Source organism: Enoplosus armatus, chromosome 9 (assembly GCF_043641665.1).
Source record: "Enoplosus armatus isolate fEnoArm2 chromosome 9, fEnoArm2.hap1, whole genome shotgun sequence".
Taxonomy (NCBI): domain Eukaryota; kingdom Metazoa; phylum Chordata; class Actinopteri; order Centrarchiformes; family Enoplosidae; genus Enoplosus; species Enoplosus armatus.
This window is the reverse complement of record NC_092188.1, coordinates 696,742-713,441: the sequence shown is the minus strand read 5'-3', so window position 1 is coordinate 713,441 and position 16,700 is coordinate 696,742. Positions and strand designations below refer to the sequence as shown.

The 16,700-nt window shown below is 42.7% G+C and overlaps 2 protein-coding genes across 2 annotated transcripts; both read right to left on the bottom strand.

Moving 5' to 3' along the window:
• Positions 1 to 4,277: 4,277 nt before the first annotated feature.
• Positions 4,278 to 9,921, bottom strand: nudt17 (nudix (nucleoside diphosphate linked moiety X)-type motif 17). Its single transcript, XM_070912428.1, has 9 exons — positions 9,595 to 9,921; positions 9,390 to 9,506; positions 7,292 to 7,475; positions 7,052 to 7,077; positions 6,852 to 6,944; positions 6,014 to 6,112; positions 5,787 to 5,920; positions 5,072 to 5,304; positions 4,278 to 4,923 (listed from the first exon to the last, which is right to left on the bottom strand). Exons 1-8 carry the CDS (start codon positions 9,667 to 9,669, stop codon positions 5,139 to 5,141), a joined length of 894 nt encoding a protein of 297 aa, XP_070768529.1. The 5' UTR covers positions 9,670 to 9,921; the 3' UTR covers positions 4,278 to 4,923; positions 5,072 to 5,138.
• Positions 9,922 to 10,714: 793 nt separating this feature from the next.
• Positions 10,715 to 14,846, bottom strand: LOC139290386 (membrane-spanning 4-domains subfamily A member 4A). The gene is made up of 7 exons (XM_070912156.1): positions 14,773 to 14,846; positions 13,800 to 14,040; positions 13,093 to 13,194; positions 12,940 to 12,996; positions 12,591 to 12,776; positions 12,190 to 12,315; positions 10,715 to 11,824 (listed from the first exon to the last, which is right to left on the bottom strand). The coding sequence occupies exons 2-7, from the start codon at positions 14,001 to 14,003 to the stop codon at positions 11,738 to 11,740; spliced, it is 762 nt and encodes a 253-aa protein (XP_070768257.1). The 5' UTR covers positions 14,004 to 14,040; positions 14,773 to 14,846; the 3' UTR covers positions 10,715 to 11,737.
• Positions 14,847 to 16,700: the final 1,854 nt, after the last annotated feature.

Genomic DNA, 16,700 nt, shown 5'->3' with positions numbered 1-16,700 from the left:
AATTAACATTTCAGTGACGAAGACTGTAATAACTGTTACCATCGTCATCACGATATTGATAATGTCATAATTATTATTAATTATTATTATTAATAGACTCAGTTCAGACAGCAGGCTTTTGGATTATCAGTTGATGAAGTTTTTGTCTCTTTACATTAAACATGATGTTAATGTTGTGTGAAATCAGCTCCAGCACTCTGTCAATACTTACAGTTATTGACCAGCTACACTGCGATACACAGCTGAAGGACGAGTTTTGATAAACCCGTCAGAGTTTTCACCTTAAAGCAACAGAAATCTTCTCAGGATGTGTTTAGCCTAGCTTAGCACAAAGACTGGAATCAGCAGGAAACTGCTAGCCTAGCTCTTTCAGCACACGAGATTAGGCAACATGTGGAACTGTCGCTCTGCCCTCCACGCTCATCCTGGCATTCATCTTTTTCAGGAAGAACTGGATAAACCGATGAAGACCCGGACGGGGACGTACACAGTCAACCAGTAATGACGCTGCAAGACTCCGCTGGCAGAGGGAGGGCCAACAAAATCACTTGAAAGATTTTTACATCAAACACACACTTTTTTTTATTTGTGTTTTATTGTTTTTAAAATTATAATCCTGATTTCAATGAACCTTATTAGCTTTTATTTATTGTCTGTAAAGCACTGTGGAGCTCCATTTAAAGATAAATAGCTAATAACTACAATTACAAATATTAAGCATTTTCTTTTTTTTTTTTTAAAAAGCTGAAAATTATATAATTCTTACGATAAAATATATTATTTAAAATCATACTTATATTTTGTACATTTTAACTGATAAGTTGATGTTGTACAATATTCATTGCTATTTCATTCATTTCTTTTTTGGGGCATTTTGCCTTTAATCTCTAGTGACATACGGTGGGAGATAGAGGGGGCGTTAGGACCCCCGCCCCTAATTACTACATCATTAAATGTTTTATATATGGTCTTCTTTTTAATTGAAGATTTTATTGTCACTGCTTTTGTTTTGTATTACATCCTTCACATGCGAAGCTATATTCAACTAAAAGTACATGTATATGAAGGATGTCGTCATTATGTTTCATAAGTTACTGTTGTTATTCTTACTGTTTTTTATGCCACAAACATTCATCAGCTCAGCTCATCATGTTTTGCACTGTATTTGTTTTGTATTAAGTGCTTATTATAATACCGTTGTGACGTGGGGGGGGCTCTTCTGCTCAGATCGGCTGAATCTTCCGTCTTTATAGAAAGTCGAAGGTTCAAGAAACCTTTCCAGAAGCAGCGGCCCCGCCCACTTCCGCCTCTATTATTTCACTAATAAACTCATATTACAGTTTGTGTTGAGTATAGCTTAGCATTGGAATAATGAAACCAATTATTACATATTTGACATCATGTTTAATATAACAGTTATTGTTGTGACGATGATTTTTATTATATTATTTTGTGTTTGCCCCTGCTATAACTAATATTGATAATCATATTTCCATTTATTGGCTCTGCTCATAAATTTTTTACACCTGTAAAAGTTGTTCGATCAAAAAAGTACTTAATATTATACTACATGAACTCTTTATTATATCACCAATGTAATTTTATTTTTCTGTTTTCTTTCTTTTAAATTTATTGTGATATTGTCACTAATGTTACTCTACCGGATCTATTTTAGACTATATTATATAATAATTATATCAATTATTATTATGTATTGAATTCTAAAGGCTTAATAAGATACCTTATTCACTCTTATTATATTGTCATATTTCCGTCTGGCAGCCGCCTCCGTGTCCCAGTTTGTTGTGTTTTGTGTGTCTGAAGTCTGAAAGTGGATCCTCGTTGTTGCAGCTCTGATTCCTCTTTTTCAACCAAAGCCCAGGTTTGTTTCTTTCAACAAAACAGCTTCATCACAAAGAGCCTGACAAAGCCAGAGAGGGCGGGGCGTGGGGGGGGGGGGGGGGGGGCAAAGTCTCAGCTTCTGACTTTGAGCTTCATGTTCAATTCATTTTGTCAATAAAAGTTGTCTCATAACTTTCTGATTTTCTTCATTTCCCTCAAACCAATTTTCTTTTTTATCTTTTTTACATTCACGTCTTTGTCTTCCTGCAAAACCTGTGAATCACTGAACCATCAGCTGTCTGCTGATTTCAGAATCAATGTTCCATTAATGCAGTGACTCCCAGACTGAAGGGAAGTGAGATTTGACTCATCAAACACATCATTATCATTATTATTATTATTACGCTGAAACAGAGCCATCATTAATGTTATTAGCTCCACCTGACGATTCAAAATGTCTGCTATGAAAACGTTAGATCAGTTCTCCTGCGCAGCTCTGGGATCAGCTGGTCATGTTAGTTATAATGACTGACCAGGGGAAGAGGCGGGGCTTCATAATGACTGACTGCTCTGTGACTCAGGTGTGTGTTTGGTATCAAAGGGAACACCTATCAGTGTTTGACAGGCGGCAGGGCTCGGCTGTTCTGTCAACACTCTGCTGGCTTCTTTAGTCACCACTTTCACCTGACCAGAGACCAGAGACCAGAGACCTGAGACCTGAGACCAGAGACCAGAGACCAGAGACCAGAGACCACAGACCAGAGACCTGAGACCAGAGACCTGACACCAGAGACCAGAGACCAGAGACCAGAGACCACAGACCAGAGACCAGAGACCAGAGACCAGAGACCTGACACCAGAGACCAGAGACCAGAGACCACAGACCACAGACCAGAGACCAGAGACCAGAGACCTGAGACCAGAGACCAGAGACCTGAGACCAGAGACCACAGACCAGAGACCAGAGACCTGAGACCAGAGACCTGACACCAGAGACCACAGACCAGAGACCAGAGACCTGAGACCAGAGACCAGAGACCTGAGACCAGAGACCAGAGACCTGACACCAGAGACCAGAGACCAGAGACCAGAGACCTGACACCAGAGACCACAGACCACAGACCAGAGACCTGACACCAGAGACCACAGACCAGAGACCTGAGACCAGAGACCAGAGACCTGAGACCAGAGACCTGACACCAGAGACCACAGACCAGAGACCAGAGATCAGAGACCAGAGACCACAGACCTGACACCAGAGACCACAGACCACAGACCAGAGACCTGACACCAGAGACCACAGACCACAGACCAGAGACCAGAGACCTGAGACCAGAGACCTGACACCCGAGACCACAGACCACAGACCTGAGACCACAGACCAGAGACCAGAGACCTGAGACCAGAGACCAGAGACCTGAGACCACAGACCTGAGACCTGAGACCACAGACCACAGACCCCTGAGACCTGAGACCTGAGACCTGAGACCACAGACCACAGACCAGAGACCCCTGAGACCTGAGACCAGAGACCTTGTAACAATTACTTCCTAGGCTGCTCGCCTAGATGAAGGCCAGCGTCATCATTCATCATCTACTCTCTAGTAGATGATGAATGATGACGCTGGCCTTCATCCTCTTGTCCTGCAAACAGCAACAGAGCAAATACTCAGTTTCTAATGTTTCATTACTGTGAGTCACAGTGATTCACCTGAACGCCCCTTGAACTCACTGCTGCACAGAAACCAGGGACAATGGAAACTAGTGAAAGTGAACATTCAGATGACATCAAACAGGAATGAAGTCCTGAATACTGAGGGGGACTTGTGTCGTCCTTAATATTACTTCACCTAACGATTACATGTGAGCAGTTCAAGAGAACCAGACTGAACCGCCTCAACATTCATCACCTGTCTGCGGAGTTGAGGTGCTTCTGGTCTGTACTGCCACCTGCTGGCCTGAAGGCTCAGGTGTTGCAGTTCCAGGTCAGCCATGAGAACAGGTGAAGCTCCACAGCAGCTGGCAGACATGCTGAGGACAAAAGCAGAGTCTCAGAAACCAGCAGAGGGACTTCTGTTCTTACAGGACCGTGTGGAGTTAAAGGTTAACTCGAGCTGTTTAACAGCAGATGTCGCTCCTCAGGCTGGGAGAAGTTCAAGGTAGTGCAGAGAACTCACTATTATCTTCATTAGAGATTAAACTGCTGATTATCAATAATAATCAATTACCTATTTGGTTTGTAAAACTGATGGTTTGAACGCTGACTCTGGAAACACAGTTTGCAGCTCTGACGAACCTCAAATATCTCAACTGATTTATTCATCAAAGGTTCTTCAGAGCCCAATGTGTTCCACAGTTCATAACATGTACATTGAATGAATCACCAACTGCATTATTATCACCATTCTTTATTTATTTATTACAAGAAAGGCAGTAAAAAGTACAATATTTCCTTCTGAGATGTAGTGGGGTACAAGTATAAAGTAGCACAAACTGGAAATACTCAAGTAAGGCACAAGTATGCCAAAATAGTACTTAAGTAGAGTACTTGAGTCAGCTAAAAGTACTACACTTTCACCCTCACCTGCTTCTCTCCGGTGAAGTAGACGTGATCGCGTCTGAGTGCAATACCACCTCTGACCACACAGCCTGACGTTAACAACCCAGAGGGGCGCTGTTTCACCAACTTAAAGAAACAATGAAAACTGGAGAAAAGATGGATGTAAAAAAGTGTTTGATATGGAACAACGAAAAATATATTTAACTTTTAATTACTGTGAGACTGATATACTGTATGGCCAGAAGTATGTGGACATTTGACCCTTTTCCCCCATGAAACAATTAAACATCACTTGAACATGAGAAGTACATTCATAAAGTTCAAACACTCAAAGTCTGAAGAGGTTCTTTTTTTGCATTAAAAAAAAAACTTTTTTGAACAAAATAGTTTCACCTCAAGGACCATTTAATAGCTGTTTTGATGTTTTCAATCATATGACATGATCTTCATCAGCAGATGGCGTTTGCTCAGTTGTCATCGTAGACAGTGTAGATCTCGACGGGGACATTTAACTCAACTGTCTGTTATGTAACAAAAGAAATATATTATATTTTTATTTAAATGACACTAATTGATTAAGTTGCATAATAAATGTTTTCTGTTTCAGGTGTGTTTTATTGAAAAGTAAGGATGAGATTTACAGTATATAAAAATAAAAGTGATATTTACAGAGAGCGTCATTTCTCTGATCCAGAACTGTCCTTCCTGATGCCTGCAGAGTGTCAGAGGTCAGAGGTCAGAGGTCGGGGGTCTCCAGGCTCCTCAGCCACAGCTCCAGGGCGAACTTGGTCCCGGTGCTGACGCGCTCCACGTCCGGGCCGCTGACCGGCGCCCGGCTGACGAACACCGTCAGAGGCAGAGTGGAGTCCCTCAGAGCTCCGTCCGAGGAAACCTGCGACACACTGGAAACACAGCAGGAGGTCAAAGGTCAGCGAGGTCAGGAGGAAGTTAGTGTTTATATTGTTCTAAATATTTTGTTTTTGCTTTCATAACAATAAAAAGGTCACATATAGTCGAGAGAACATCACAGTTACAACAGAGCACACAGGAGGACATCTCTAACACCGAGACGTCAGTACTATTTTAACTCCATGTTCCTCTTTAAAGATTTCATTTCTAAAACTCCACAAATAATGTCTGACAACATCAACAATCGGTAAAAAAGTGAAAGGAAACCTGAGGGCTGAACTTTCTTGTGGTGGCAGGAGACGTTTTATGAATCACATCACTGTCACTTTTTAATTTTTGTTGATATTTTTACTTCTATTCTTATTTTAGTTTCATATTTATTTTCTACTTTATGTATCTGGATTTATTACGGTCCTCGTGCTGCTACAACAGCTTCCTTTCCCCTCTGGAGATCAATAAAGGTTTAACTTAATACCTGACGCTGCTCGGCAGGTCGTCCAGCGGAACCTCTCCGTCCTCTCCGTCCACGGAGGACACGACGGCTCTGACCAGCCGGCTGTCGGCCCACAGACAGGCACTGACCTCAGCCGGAGACGGGCTCAGAGAGGCCTGCAGGGAGGAGACAACCAGAGAGGAAAACCACTGAAGACACAACATGGAGCGCCATGAAGATGAAGATCATAGTTCGAGTCACCACGTCACCTGTAGCTGCAGATGAGAGAGGGGGGAGTGCAGGAGCATGTAGATGACTATGTGATGTCTCTGAGGAAGTCCTCTGGACAGCATGGGAGGATACACTGACTGACAGACAGAAAGCAGAAAGACAGGAGACAGAGAGGGAGACAGACAGGAGACAGAGAGGGAGACAGACAGGAGACAGAGAGGGAGACAGAGGGGAGACAGAGAGGAGACAGAGAGGGAGACAGACAGGGAGACAGACAGGGAGACAGAGGGGAGACAGACAGGAGACAGAGAGGGAGACAGACAGGAAACAGAGAGGGAGACAGACAGGAGACAGAGAGGGAGACAGAGGGGAGACAGAGAGGAGACAGAGAGGGAGACAGACAGGGAGACAGACAGGGAGACAGAGGGGAGACAGACAGGAGACAGAGAGGGAGACAGACAGGAAACAGAGAGGGAGACAGACAGGAGACAGAGAGGGAGACAGAGGGGAGACAGAGAGGAGACAGAGAGGGAGACAGACAGGGAGACAGACAGTGAGACGGAGAGTCAAATATACCTTTAATCATTCACCATTAATGCATTCATTAAAGCTGCAGTAGAACACTCTTCTTCTCTTGTTCTGTGTCTTCTCCAGATGTTTCAGTTTCATGTCATTACAGAGACAGGTCCAGGACGTGTTTAGCCTAGCTTAGCACAAAGACTGGAAGCAGGTGGAAACTGTTAGCCTAGCTCTATCAAAGAGAGAAGAAAAGCTACTTCAGGGCTGTCTGATTTATGTAGAACAGCTCTAGTGAAACATTATTCACTATTAATTATTTTCACTTTCTGGTCTACTTCAGGACAGAGTCTGTCTCACCTCCCACAGTCCCAGTATTTTTGGAGAAACTGCCTCTGGTTCCAGTTTCAGTCCAGTTTCCTCCTTTAACTCCCTGAGGCCTGCATCCAGCAGCTACACACACACACACACACACACACAATAAAAAGGGTTATGACAGGTTTTATTCAGTCAAGAAGAAGAAACACTGAAGAAGTCACAGAAAGCAGAACATCATTTACCGTCTCATCTGGCTCAAGATGGCCGCCTAGAAAGAAACAAAGTCATGAAACATGAACCTTAAAAACACAAAAACACAGGTACAGAGGTTGTGTGTGTGTGTGTGTGTGTGTGTGTGTGTGTGTGTGTGTGTGTGTGTGTGTGTGTGTGTGTGTGTGTGTGTTAAAGGGCCACCACAGTCATGCAGTATCGCACTTTCCCATAATGCAACTGCCCCCTAACAGACGTCATGTGTGCCAGACCTGGAGGAACCCAGACGTTGGGAAATATGCGAAGCTCTTTTGCCCGTCGTGTAAGCAACACCCTCTGATTGGCTGTCTGCAGGATGATGGCCACGCCCACATCTATTCCACGCTGTTGAACGTCCAATGGGATCTCAGCTGCCTCTGTGACTGACAGGTGTTTGATGGGACAGAAGGCGGGCCTCTAGGAGGGAGAAAGAGATGGAGGAGTAAATATTGAAGTCTGGAGATGATTCAACACGTTCAGACTCAGAGCAGCAGCTTCTACTAACTGTTGTGTGTGTGTCACAGCCTGATGTACTGATTATTATTATTATTATTATTATTATTATTATTATTATTATTCTTAAAACCCATCAGTGAGCCTCACTGCTGTTTCCTTCATCACCATGAACACACACACTGTAGTTTATCTGGACTCAGTCCCACACACACCAGAGCTCCACATGTGGATTCATCCACCGCTGAAAATAGTCCCCCACAGATGCACTATTTCCTGCTGTTAGTTTGATAAAACTCCAGCGAGCAGCTGTTGGAGGGAATGACTGAGCCTTTTAAACATGAAACTATATATTTGTGAGGAGTTTTTTTAAATCAAGAGTTTGTACAGTGCAAACACACAGAAACAAAAGCTTGATGCTGCAACTCAAAGAGAATAAAGAGTGAATATACAACGACACTATGACACCATACAGCAACGAGAAGTAATACACACAGCATGTACACATTTAACATATAAATAAGACGAGTTTGCACTGTTAAGAGAATATACACAAAGAAAAAGAAAAAAGAGGGAGAAAAAACAGACACTAACAGTTGCTAAAATAATCCCCCTCATTCACACGAGTATTCATCCGCCACATACTGCAGATCAGCTGTACTTTGTGACAGTAAATCATTTTACAGAGTCTGGAATATATCTAAGAAAGGTCCCCAGGCTTCATGAAACGTCCTGTTTGAGTATTTAAGTGAATATCTGATTTTCAAGTTTTAAGCAGGACATTATGTCTGTTAACCGCTGCATATGAGTGGGCGGGGCAGCGTCCCTCCACCTGAGCAGAGGATGAGGATCGCAGCTTTTCCTCTGTAAGATAGATCTCCTTCCCGATGATCCCAAAGAGGGCAGCCAGAGGGTTTGGCTTCAGTTTGATGCTGAACACCTGAGATAGAGTTTGGAACACCTCCTCCCAATACTTGCTAAGGCGAGGGCAAGACCAGCACAAAGGAATAAGAGAAGCTACAGCATGTTGGCATTTATCACAGGAGGGACTGACTTCAGGATACATTTGAGATAGTTTGACTTTAGAGACATGAGCCCCGTGTACCACTTTAAACTGTATGAAGCAGTTGAATTAACCAGTTTAAGTATGGAAGTCCATGTATCCACTGAAAGAGAGAGGCCCAAATCCTCCTCCCATGCTGCCCTCAGCCTGTCTGTGGAGACATGCCTCAGGCTTGACACCTTGTCATAGAGGACAGAAAGAAGCTTTTTCTGAGATGGATTTAAAGAGAGGACAGTGTCAACCATGGTTGCTTCAGTAGATGTAGAAAAGCTGGGTGACTCAGAGAGCATATAATGCCTTACCTGTAGGTATCTGAAGGAATTAGACGAAGGAAGATCAATTGCTCAAATGATGCCAAAGTCTTATCTATGAGAAGATCCTTAAAACGAGCGATTCCCTTCCTGCCCCCCTCTTGAAAGACAGAGTCCCCGACAGACGGCCCCAACAAGTGATTAGATGTGATGGGGCTCAGAAGAGAAAAGTCCGACAAGCCAAAGCAGACAGGGGGACTGGGGTGGCCGTGGAAGTGAGACCAAAATGTAAAGCAGCGCAAATTTGCTGTCCAGTAGTAAAAGCAGAAACTGGGGAGGGCCGTGCCACCATTAGCCTTGTGTTTTTGGAGGAGAGTCCTGTTGAGACGAGGACGCGAGGAGTTTTTAAAGATTGACGTCTTCAGCAGGAACCAATGGGCTGAGAGCTGAGCGCCACAGACAGGAAGTGAGACAGGACTGAGAGACGGACTGACAGGTTGCTGGTCTGAGTCTAAACATGAGATTTAATGACAATAAGAACAATATAAACGTCGTGTGTCTGACCTTCAGAGGGATCCCTCGTCCTTCGTCTCCTCTGTAGAGGATGAACTGGTTTTTCTCCAGAGAGCAGTTCACCTCCACCTCATCATCTCCACAGCCACTGAAGTGACCCGTTATACTCTGACAACAGAAGAAGAAGAAGACGTGACGCGAGAGTCCAGGGATGACTTGTTGAAAGCCAGTAATTAAATCCTTGAAGGTCACTGACCTGAACAAACTGGGCTCGTTGTGGAGCTGCTCGTTCCTTACAGACGTGAACCAGGATCCTCCTCACTTTATCCATGACGCCTCCTCCCCTCACAGCTGGAGGACGAGACCACCCAGCAGGACTGTTGTGGTCTGAGCGGCTCACTGAACAGCTGTTGGTCTATGTTGAGTAAGTGGGTGAGTTTAACATCTGCTACTGTTCACAGGAGCACTTAGCATGTTGCTAACAACTGGCCTCACGTCAGCTAGCTAAGTCAGCAGACTGTCCCCAGCTGGTCTGGACGAGCTTCAGACGCCGTTAGATGACGTCATTCACACTTACTTTATATGAAATGAATATCAGAGCAGGACGAGCAGAGACCGGCTGACGTCCTCCGGGTCGTTTGAGACGGATTCTACTTCCGGTTACGAATTTCAAAATAAAAGCCAGTGTCCTCTTAAAATGACGCAGCCCACGTGACATACAGCAATACAACATATAAGTAACAGCTGGACAACAGGTGTTTCTATTATTTTGTCCACCCCATTTATATCAATGAGGGTGGACTAAATAACAGAAACATTTAGTTTCAGCTCTCCATATTGATGACGTCATGTTATTCTAGATTAGATTTAATAATCCGACCGCGAGACGAGGTACACATGAATATGAACACACACACAAAGAATCCATATAAACAGATGTTTAACAGTTTAATCTCCGTCAATAAACGTATTGATCCGCTCAGCTGCAGTGAATCCTGTGGTCCAGACTGGTCTGAGATCAGGGTGCAGCTCAGTGTCCTGCTCAGTGTCCTGCTCCTCCTCCTTCAGCATCTTCTCCTGAGAAAAGCAGCAGCGGTCTGATGGATCCTGACGAGGAGCCGCTGATGGAAGCAGCTGTCAGAGGAACAGGAAGCTCATGATACTCACCAACAGGACAACTGTTCATCCAGCGGCTCAGGTCAGATGTTCCACAGTCCAGACAAAGTGAACTGTGAATGTGACAGCTGATAGAATAAGAAGCAGGAGTTCTTCGCTCCTACGATTTAAAGATGATCATTGCTGTTGATTCATTTTCTGTAGTAACTAATCCATTTATCACTTCAATGAACTTTGATGTTTCTTCAGTAAGAACAATGTGGAAAAAATCTTCATTTTATTGAATAACTGCTGTGTACAAACAGACAGAAAAGCTTTCAGAAACAAATAAAAACACAGAAGTTCATTTACATCTTTTCATCTGGTAACAATTGAACTGTCAACACACGTGTTTGAATTCCGTTTGTCGGGACTGTCGTTTAGTTATCGAGTAAAGTGCACCCCGTCGGAGAGTTGTGGTACCTTTCAGATGAAAACAGAAGTGTTTAAATCAGCCAGCAAAAGTAGAACTAAGTGGGACAACTAAATGAATTAGTTTTGTAGATATATTGGTTGTAATTTGTTTAGCACACAACAGTATCTGTGACTTAGCTAGCTTTATTGTAGCTTCATAAGAAGGGTTTGTTTTTTACCTGATTTAACTAAAAATACATGCATGATAGATAACTACATGCACAATCAACATGAAGGTAATTTTTAGCTCTCCAAATTCACACACCTATTGAACTGTTATTGTAAACATGCTCTTTTATGATACTGCCACAAAGTCACCAGACTCCCTTCAAAAATGTGTCGATTTAATTTTGCCTCACTTGGAACAAACACTAGATAACCTGTAAAATGCTTTAAACTGGTCAGTCTTTACTTTTAGTGTCTTCTGATGAATTCAGCATTAAAATAAAATTAGTGGCAGTTATTTGCACAAAATGTCCATCTCTGATTCCCTCTCTATTGATGGCTGACTGTGCTTCACAGTTACAATTCTGAAATAAACACAACAATAGTGTCTGTATCATCTGCTCCATTTTTAAACACAATCACAAGTTTGGCAGATTAACTCCTAAATTACCCAGAATGCAGCGCAACATGATGACTATTGTGACCGCTGTCAAAGTCAACTGATGAAGAGCAGAGAAAGAGAGAAACTGATTACAGATTATAGTGACAAGCAGAGTCAGAGTATGACAGTACTCTGCTATAGTATTACTATAGTATTACTGTAGTATTACTAGTGGTTTCGTCCTCCCCTCTCACGGTGAGTTTGGAGGCGATGTGCAGGTTTGTTAGCCGTCGCTGTCCAACAGGGCGACGTCGCTGCCGAGCTCCGACGCTGCACCGGACAGCAGAGCGCTGCCATTATGGACATCCACCTGGAGGTCAAAGGTCAAACCAAAAACTCACCATCATCAGCTGTTAAACTGTTTTGTCTTCCTCTGTCACTTCCATGAAGTACTTGGACTTGTTATTTTGTGTTTTGACCATTCGGATTAACTCTATTATAGAAGTCATTGTTTTCCAGGATAAACTCAAACACAGCTAAACAATAAACAAGGTCAGAATATGGAGACAACGTTTGGTTCTACACTGTTTCCCAAAATCACTGCAACAATTCAGTCACTCAGAAGGAGGTAAGTACTCCATTACTCACAGACTAAACTCTGGCTTTACTGGAGTTAACCACCTGCTCAAACTGAATAAAATCCTGCTCATAAAAAAACAACTGGAAATGTCTCACCATGATCGGCACGTGGCGGCCGCGGCGTCTGATGGCTTTGCCGGAGAAAACACAGACAGTGACGGCGACACAAACCTGCAGGACGAGCAGAACCAGGAGGAGGCCGAGGAGTCCGTACACAGACACCTGAAACAGCGGGTCAGACTTCAGATAGTCAGAGAAACAATAAAAGCGTATTTTTATGTGTGATTGTGTCTTGTCGGCGCTCTCTTTGGTCCTCCAGCTCTAATATTCCAATATTAGGCTAATCCTGCCACACAGATATAGATTCAATATAATATTAGAATTATTTCAGGTCCTGAAGGATCAAATCCAACACAAACATGGTCATCCACAGCAGAGTCCTGTGGACCTGAACAGTCTGGACCCGAGGTCCGGATCAGTCCGAGTGATGAACTTACATTCAGCATCCACATCTTATTGATGCACGTAGTCTTCTGTTCGTCAGTGCTCATGAAGCCCCCGAGGGTGTGGCTACCACAGAACCGTTCAGAGGGGGGGCCAGCAGCCAGCAGCCAGCAGAGATAAGCCACACCCGCCAGGCCGAACACAACGCTGATCAGGTGCCACACCAGAGACGCCCAGACCTGCACCCGCAGCAAACACACAGACTGAGGTTCAGCTCATTTGTCCGTCTCAAACATTTCTTGTCCTGCAGTCGAGTCATTTGTCTCTTTGTGTGAAGACAACAAAACCACAGCTGACAGATTCTGTTTCGTCACCTCCGTAAGACCAAGAGTGAAAACTCACCAGTCTGACTGAAGTCCGTCTCGCCGCCGCCACCGCCAGAGAGCCGGAGACCACGAACTGCAGAGACACATGTTGATTATTGATCTGACTTCTCAGACTGCTGACAGTTAGTAATCAGTCATCTGTTACTCGTCCTGAGTAAAGTTTACGCACAGTGACGGCGAGGCAGAGCGGAGCGTGGCCGATCAGGGTCGGGGAGTAGACGGCGGTCAGACTGAACAGAATACACAGCAGGCCGATGAAGATCTGAACAACCTGAAAACACACAGTCCTCTATTACCACACCAAGTACTCAGATCCTTTACTTAAGTAAAAGTAAAAAATACTTCACTACAAGTAAAAGTCCTGCGTTCTGAAACTCTATAACAAGTTCTGATATTAAAAACTATTGATAAGTTCAAAAACAGCCTGACACTGTGGCCCCCCCATCTCCTCCCTGTTGCCATGGAGTCAGTGAGTTAGCTGTTAGCTACAACTTGAGCCCCATTACTTTTAATCTGTATTTATTTCCTTTTAGTCACATGGTCTCCATCACAGCAGCTGAATCAGCTGTTAGCAGCTCCTGTCTGCAGCGTCCTCATGGACGGACAGACAACCATCACTGATCACTGAGACACTGAAGGAAAGTGAAAAGCAGGAGGATTCTCAGGCAGGTTCTGCAGCGTCTCTTTCCTCTGGTGTCTAAGTGGATTTCTGGAGGTTTATTCTGGATGGACATAATAATAAAGATATCCTCTAAATGTGTAAAGATAATAATAAATATGTGTATCCTGTATGTGTGTTCAGATTATGACTCAGACAACTAACCTACAATAACTAACTTCCTACATGCACCTGTCCCTGATCTGTTTCCGTCTCACCCCGAGGCCCAGTGGCTCCCCCCGCAGGAAGGCGGCCGCCATGTCGTCCATCTTGGCGGGGTGTGTGGGCGGGGCCTTTGTGGCTGGAGGCGGAGCCTGTGGGGAGGTGGCAGCCGTCTGGAGCTGGATGTGGTTGTCATCCTGAGGGATGACCTGAGTGACGACCACCAGTCCACCGACGGTGGTGATGGACGTGGACGTCATGATAGAGGTCAGAGGTCACCGGAGCTCAGAGGGAACTCTGGGAAAAAACAATCATCAGAACAGACAATAAGACAAACATCTGCGTCAACAACATCAGTCCCAGGGTGCATTGCTGTAAACTGGTAAAGGTGGAGCTCATTGACTTTATATACTGCTCTACTTATTAACCCAACAGTGTTTCTCTCATGTTCACAAGAGGAAACTTCTCTTCTCTTGAGGTGGAAACAGGCATCAATGACTTGGGAATAAAAACTCTCATTTCTATCCTTGGTATTGCAACGTGAAACAAGTGTGGATTGCAGAGGAACCGGGTGTTGGTTTTCAGATCAAATCATTTGCTGAGGTTACTAGATAAACCAGATTATAATACAAGCACCGAAATTACCAGAAGAGTCTCTGGAGTCTTGGGAGCTCTTAAAATGTTGCCCAGCAGGTTTCATTATCTCTTCATACGCTAAGTAATCTTAAATTCACTGAATTGTAAATGGAGTTCTACATTGCATGACCAGGAAGTGCTAATTATGAATGATTGTTCATTTCACTTGTTACGTGTTGGCTCTTTAATATCACACAGTTATTAAAGAAGACTTCACGCTCCCATGTATTTTCTACATATTACAAACCGACCGCTGCGAGCTGAACTAACGACTGTGGCGCAGTAACGTCAACGTTAGCTGAAGTATTCTGGCCGAAGGACCGTGAAGGCTGTTCAAAGGACAAGTCTTCTCCTAAATGTCTTCACGTGTTTGAAGACATTAGAGAAGCTTACCTGCAGTTTAATTCGCAGTTTTCAGGCGGAGATGCGGAAGCTTTCTAACTTGAACTTGATTGAACTGTTCTGTTTATTATGCTGCCTTCAGGTGCTCATCATAAACTCGTAAATCTGAAAACAAGCCAAAGAAGTTTCCTTCGAGTGGAAATAAAAACAAAAAATTGACTTTACAGCAAAAACAATATATTAATGCCTTTGTTTTATTTGTATAATACAACAGAAATGATTTGATTGACCGTGTGTCATTTGAGCAAAAAATAAAAACACACACAACATATTTAACAATATCATTGGTCCACACAGAAAAGAGACGTTCATGTATATAACACATGAAGTTGCCATCAGCCGTTGATGTGCTCTTTTTCATCATTAAAACTCATCATTACAGTGTTTGCAATTATAAAGCCAATTATAAAGTAAGGAAATCTTACAAATCTCACAGCCGTGAGAAGTTTTCTGTGGGTGTCCATTAAAACACTACACCCAAAACATCACGCAGATCTAGTCTGCATACTGACATCTCTGAGTATATTTCATTTAGTCATTTTGACTCGAACCAGCTCCCGTTACATCCAGATTGTGATGATTCCGATAACACCTGAAGGCAGCATGCACACCTCCACGGCATCATTTCCAAGAATCCAACTTCACTTTATTGATTAAAGAGACTCTGCTGCTCTGCAGCTCTGCGGGTCAGATTCTAAACTTTACATGATTACTGATATTTACATGAACTGCTCCTGTAGATTTGAATCTTGTGGAAATCATAATATAAATACTGTTGATTACTTCTAGCTGACATTTAGAAAATATTTTGTAATTCAAGAGAAATGGGGAACTATGTTTAAAAGCAATGATGTTGGAGTTGAAGGAATATTCCACTGACAATCTATTTTTTGATTGAGGGAAAACAAACGGTTTCTTCTTGAATCTGCTTTTATGCTTTACGTTCTTTTTTAAATATATTTCAGAGCAGCAGCTGAATGGACTGAATGTTGGACAGTTTGGTTCCAGATGTTTTTATGTTAAACATCTCGATACATTCAGCACTTTTTACAGTGTTTGTGTTTTCCAGAAGTTCTAATCATGAATTTTACAAGAACATGTCAAATCATATGAATAAAGCCATATATATATATATAAAAGTCATGTAATGACATAAATAAAACAGGAGAAATATTGATTGAACTAAATCTTAACTATTAACTTTCATGACAAGATGCTACTTGAATCTGCTGTCAAATAAAAAGCCACACTGATTCTGTGCTCATGTACGTTGCTTTTTATTACAGCCTCAGCAGACCACCTGAGGACCATTAAAGGAGAAGCTGCAGTTTTTATATCTGTGATCAAAGTAAAAACTGATCGATAATCTATAACAGAAAAACAGTTTGAATCCCTGCAGATATTTTAAAAACAAACAAAACAAAACGAAATACACTGCGAGTAAACTGATCTGTACATTACCAGGATTTAACAGATGATATCATCATCATCATCAATAAAACACACACTGGAAACAAACATTTAGGGCAGGGACAATTACAAACTGATGAAGAATCAATATATGATGACAGCATTACCAGAGCAACTATAAATATCATCATCCTGTTTACATACATTCATCCACTCACAGTGAAGAGAAACTGTTCATACAAACATATGAAGAACAGACAGGATTCAATATCCATAAAGTCTCATCCCTGATTTGAAACATGATATAAAGACAGATCATTTTATCAAAATTATTCACAAAACAAAGCTGAGTCATTCAACCTGCATTTAAACACCACTGTTACACATTCCTGTCTAATAAAAGCATTTCCAATGTCTATATATTAATTTCATCCAATTTAAACCAATCACTGATCAGTATTAGGTGGATCAGTTCTCATTAAATCAATGAATCAACTGAAGCTTCACTG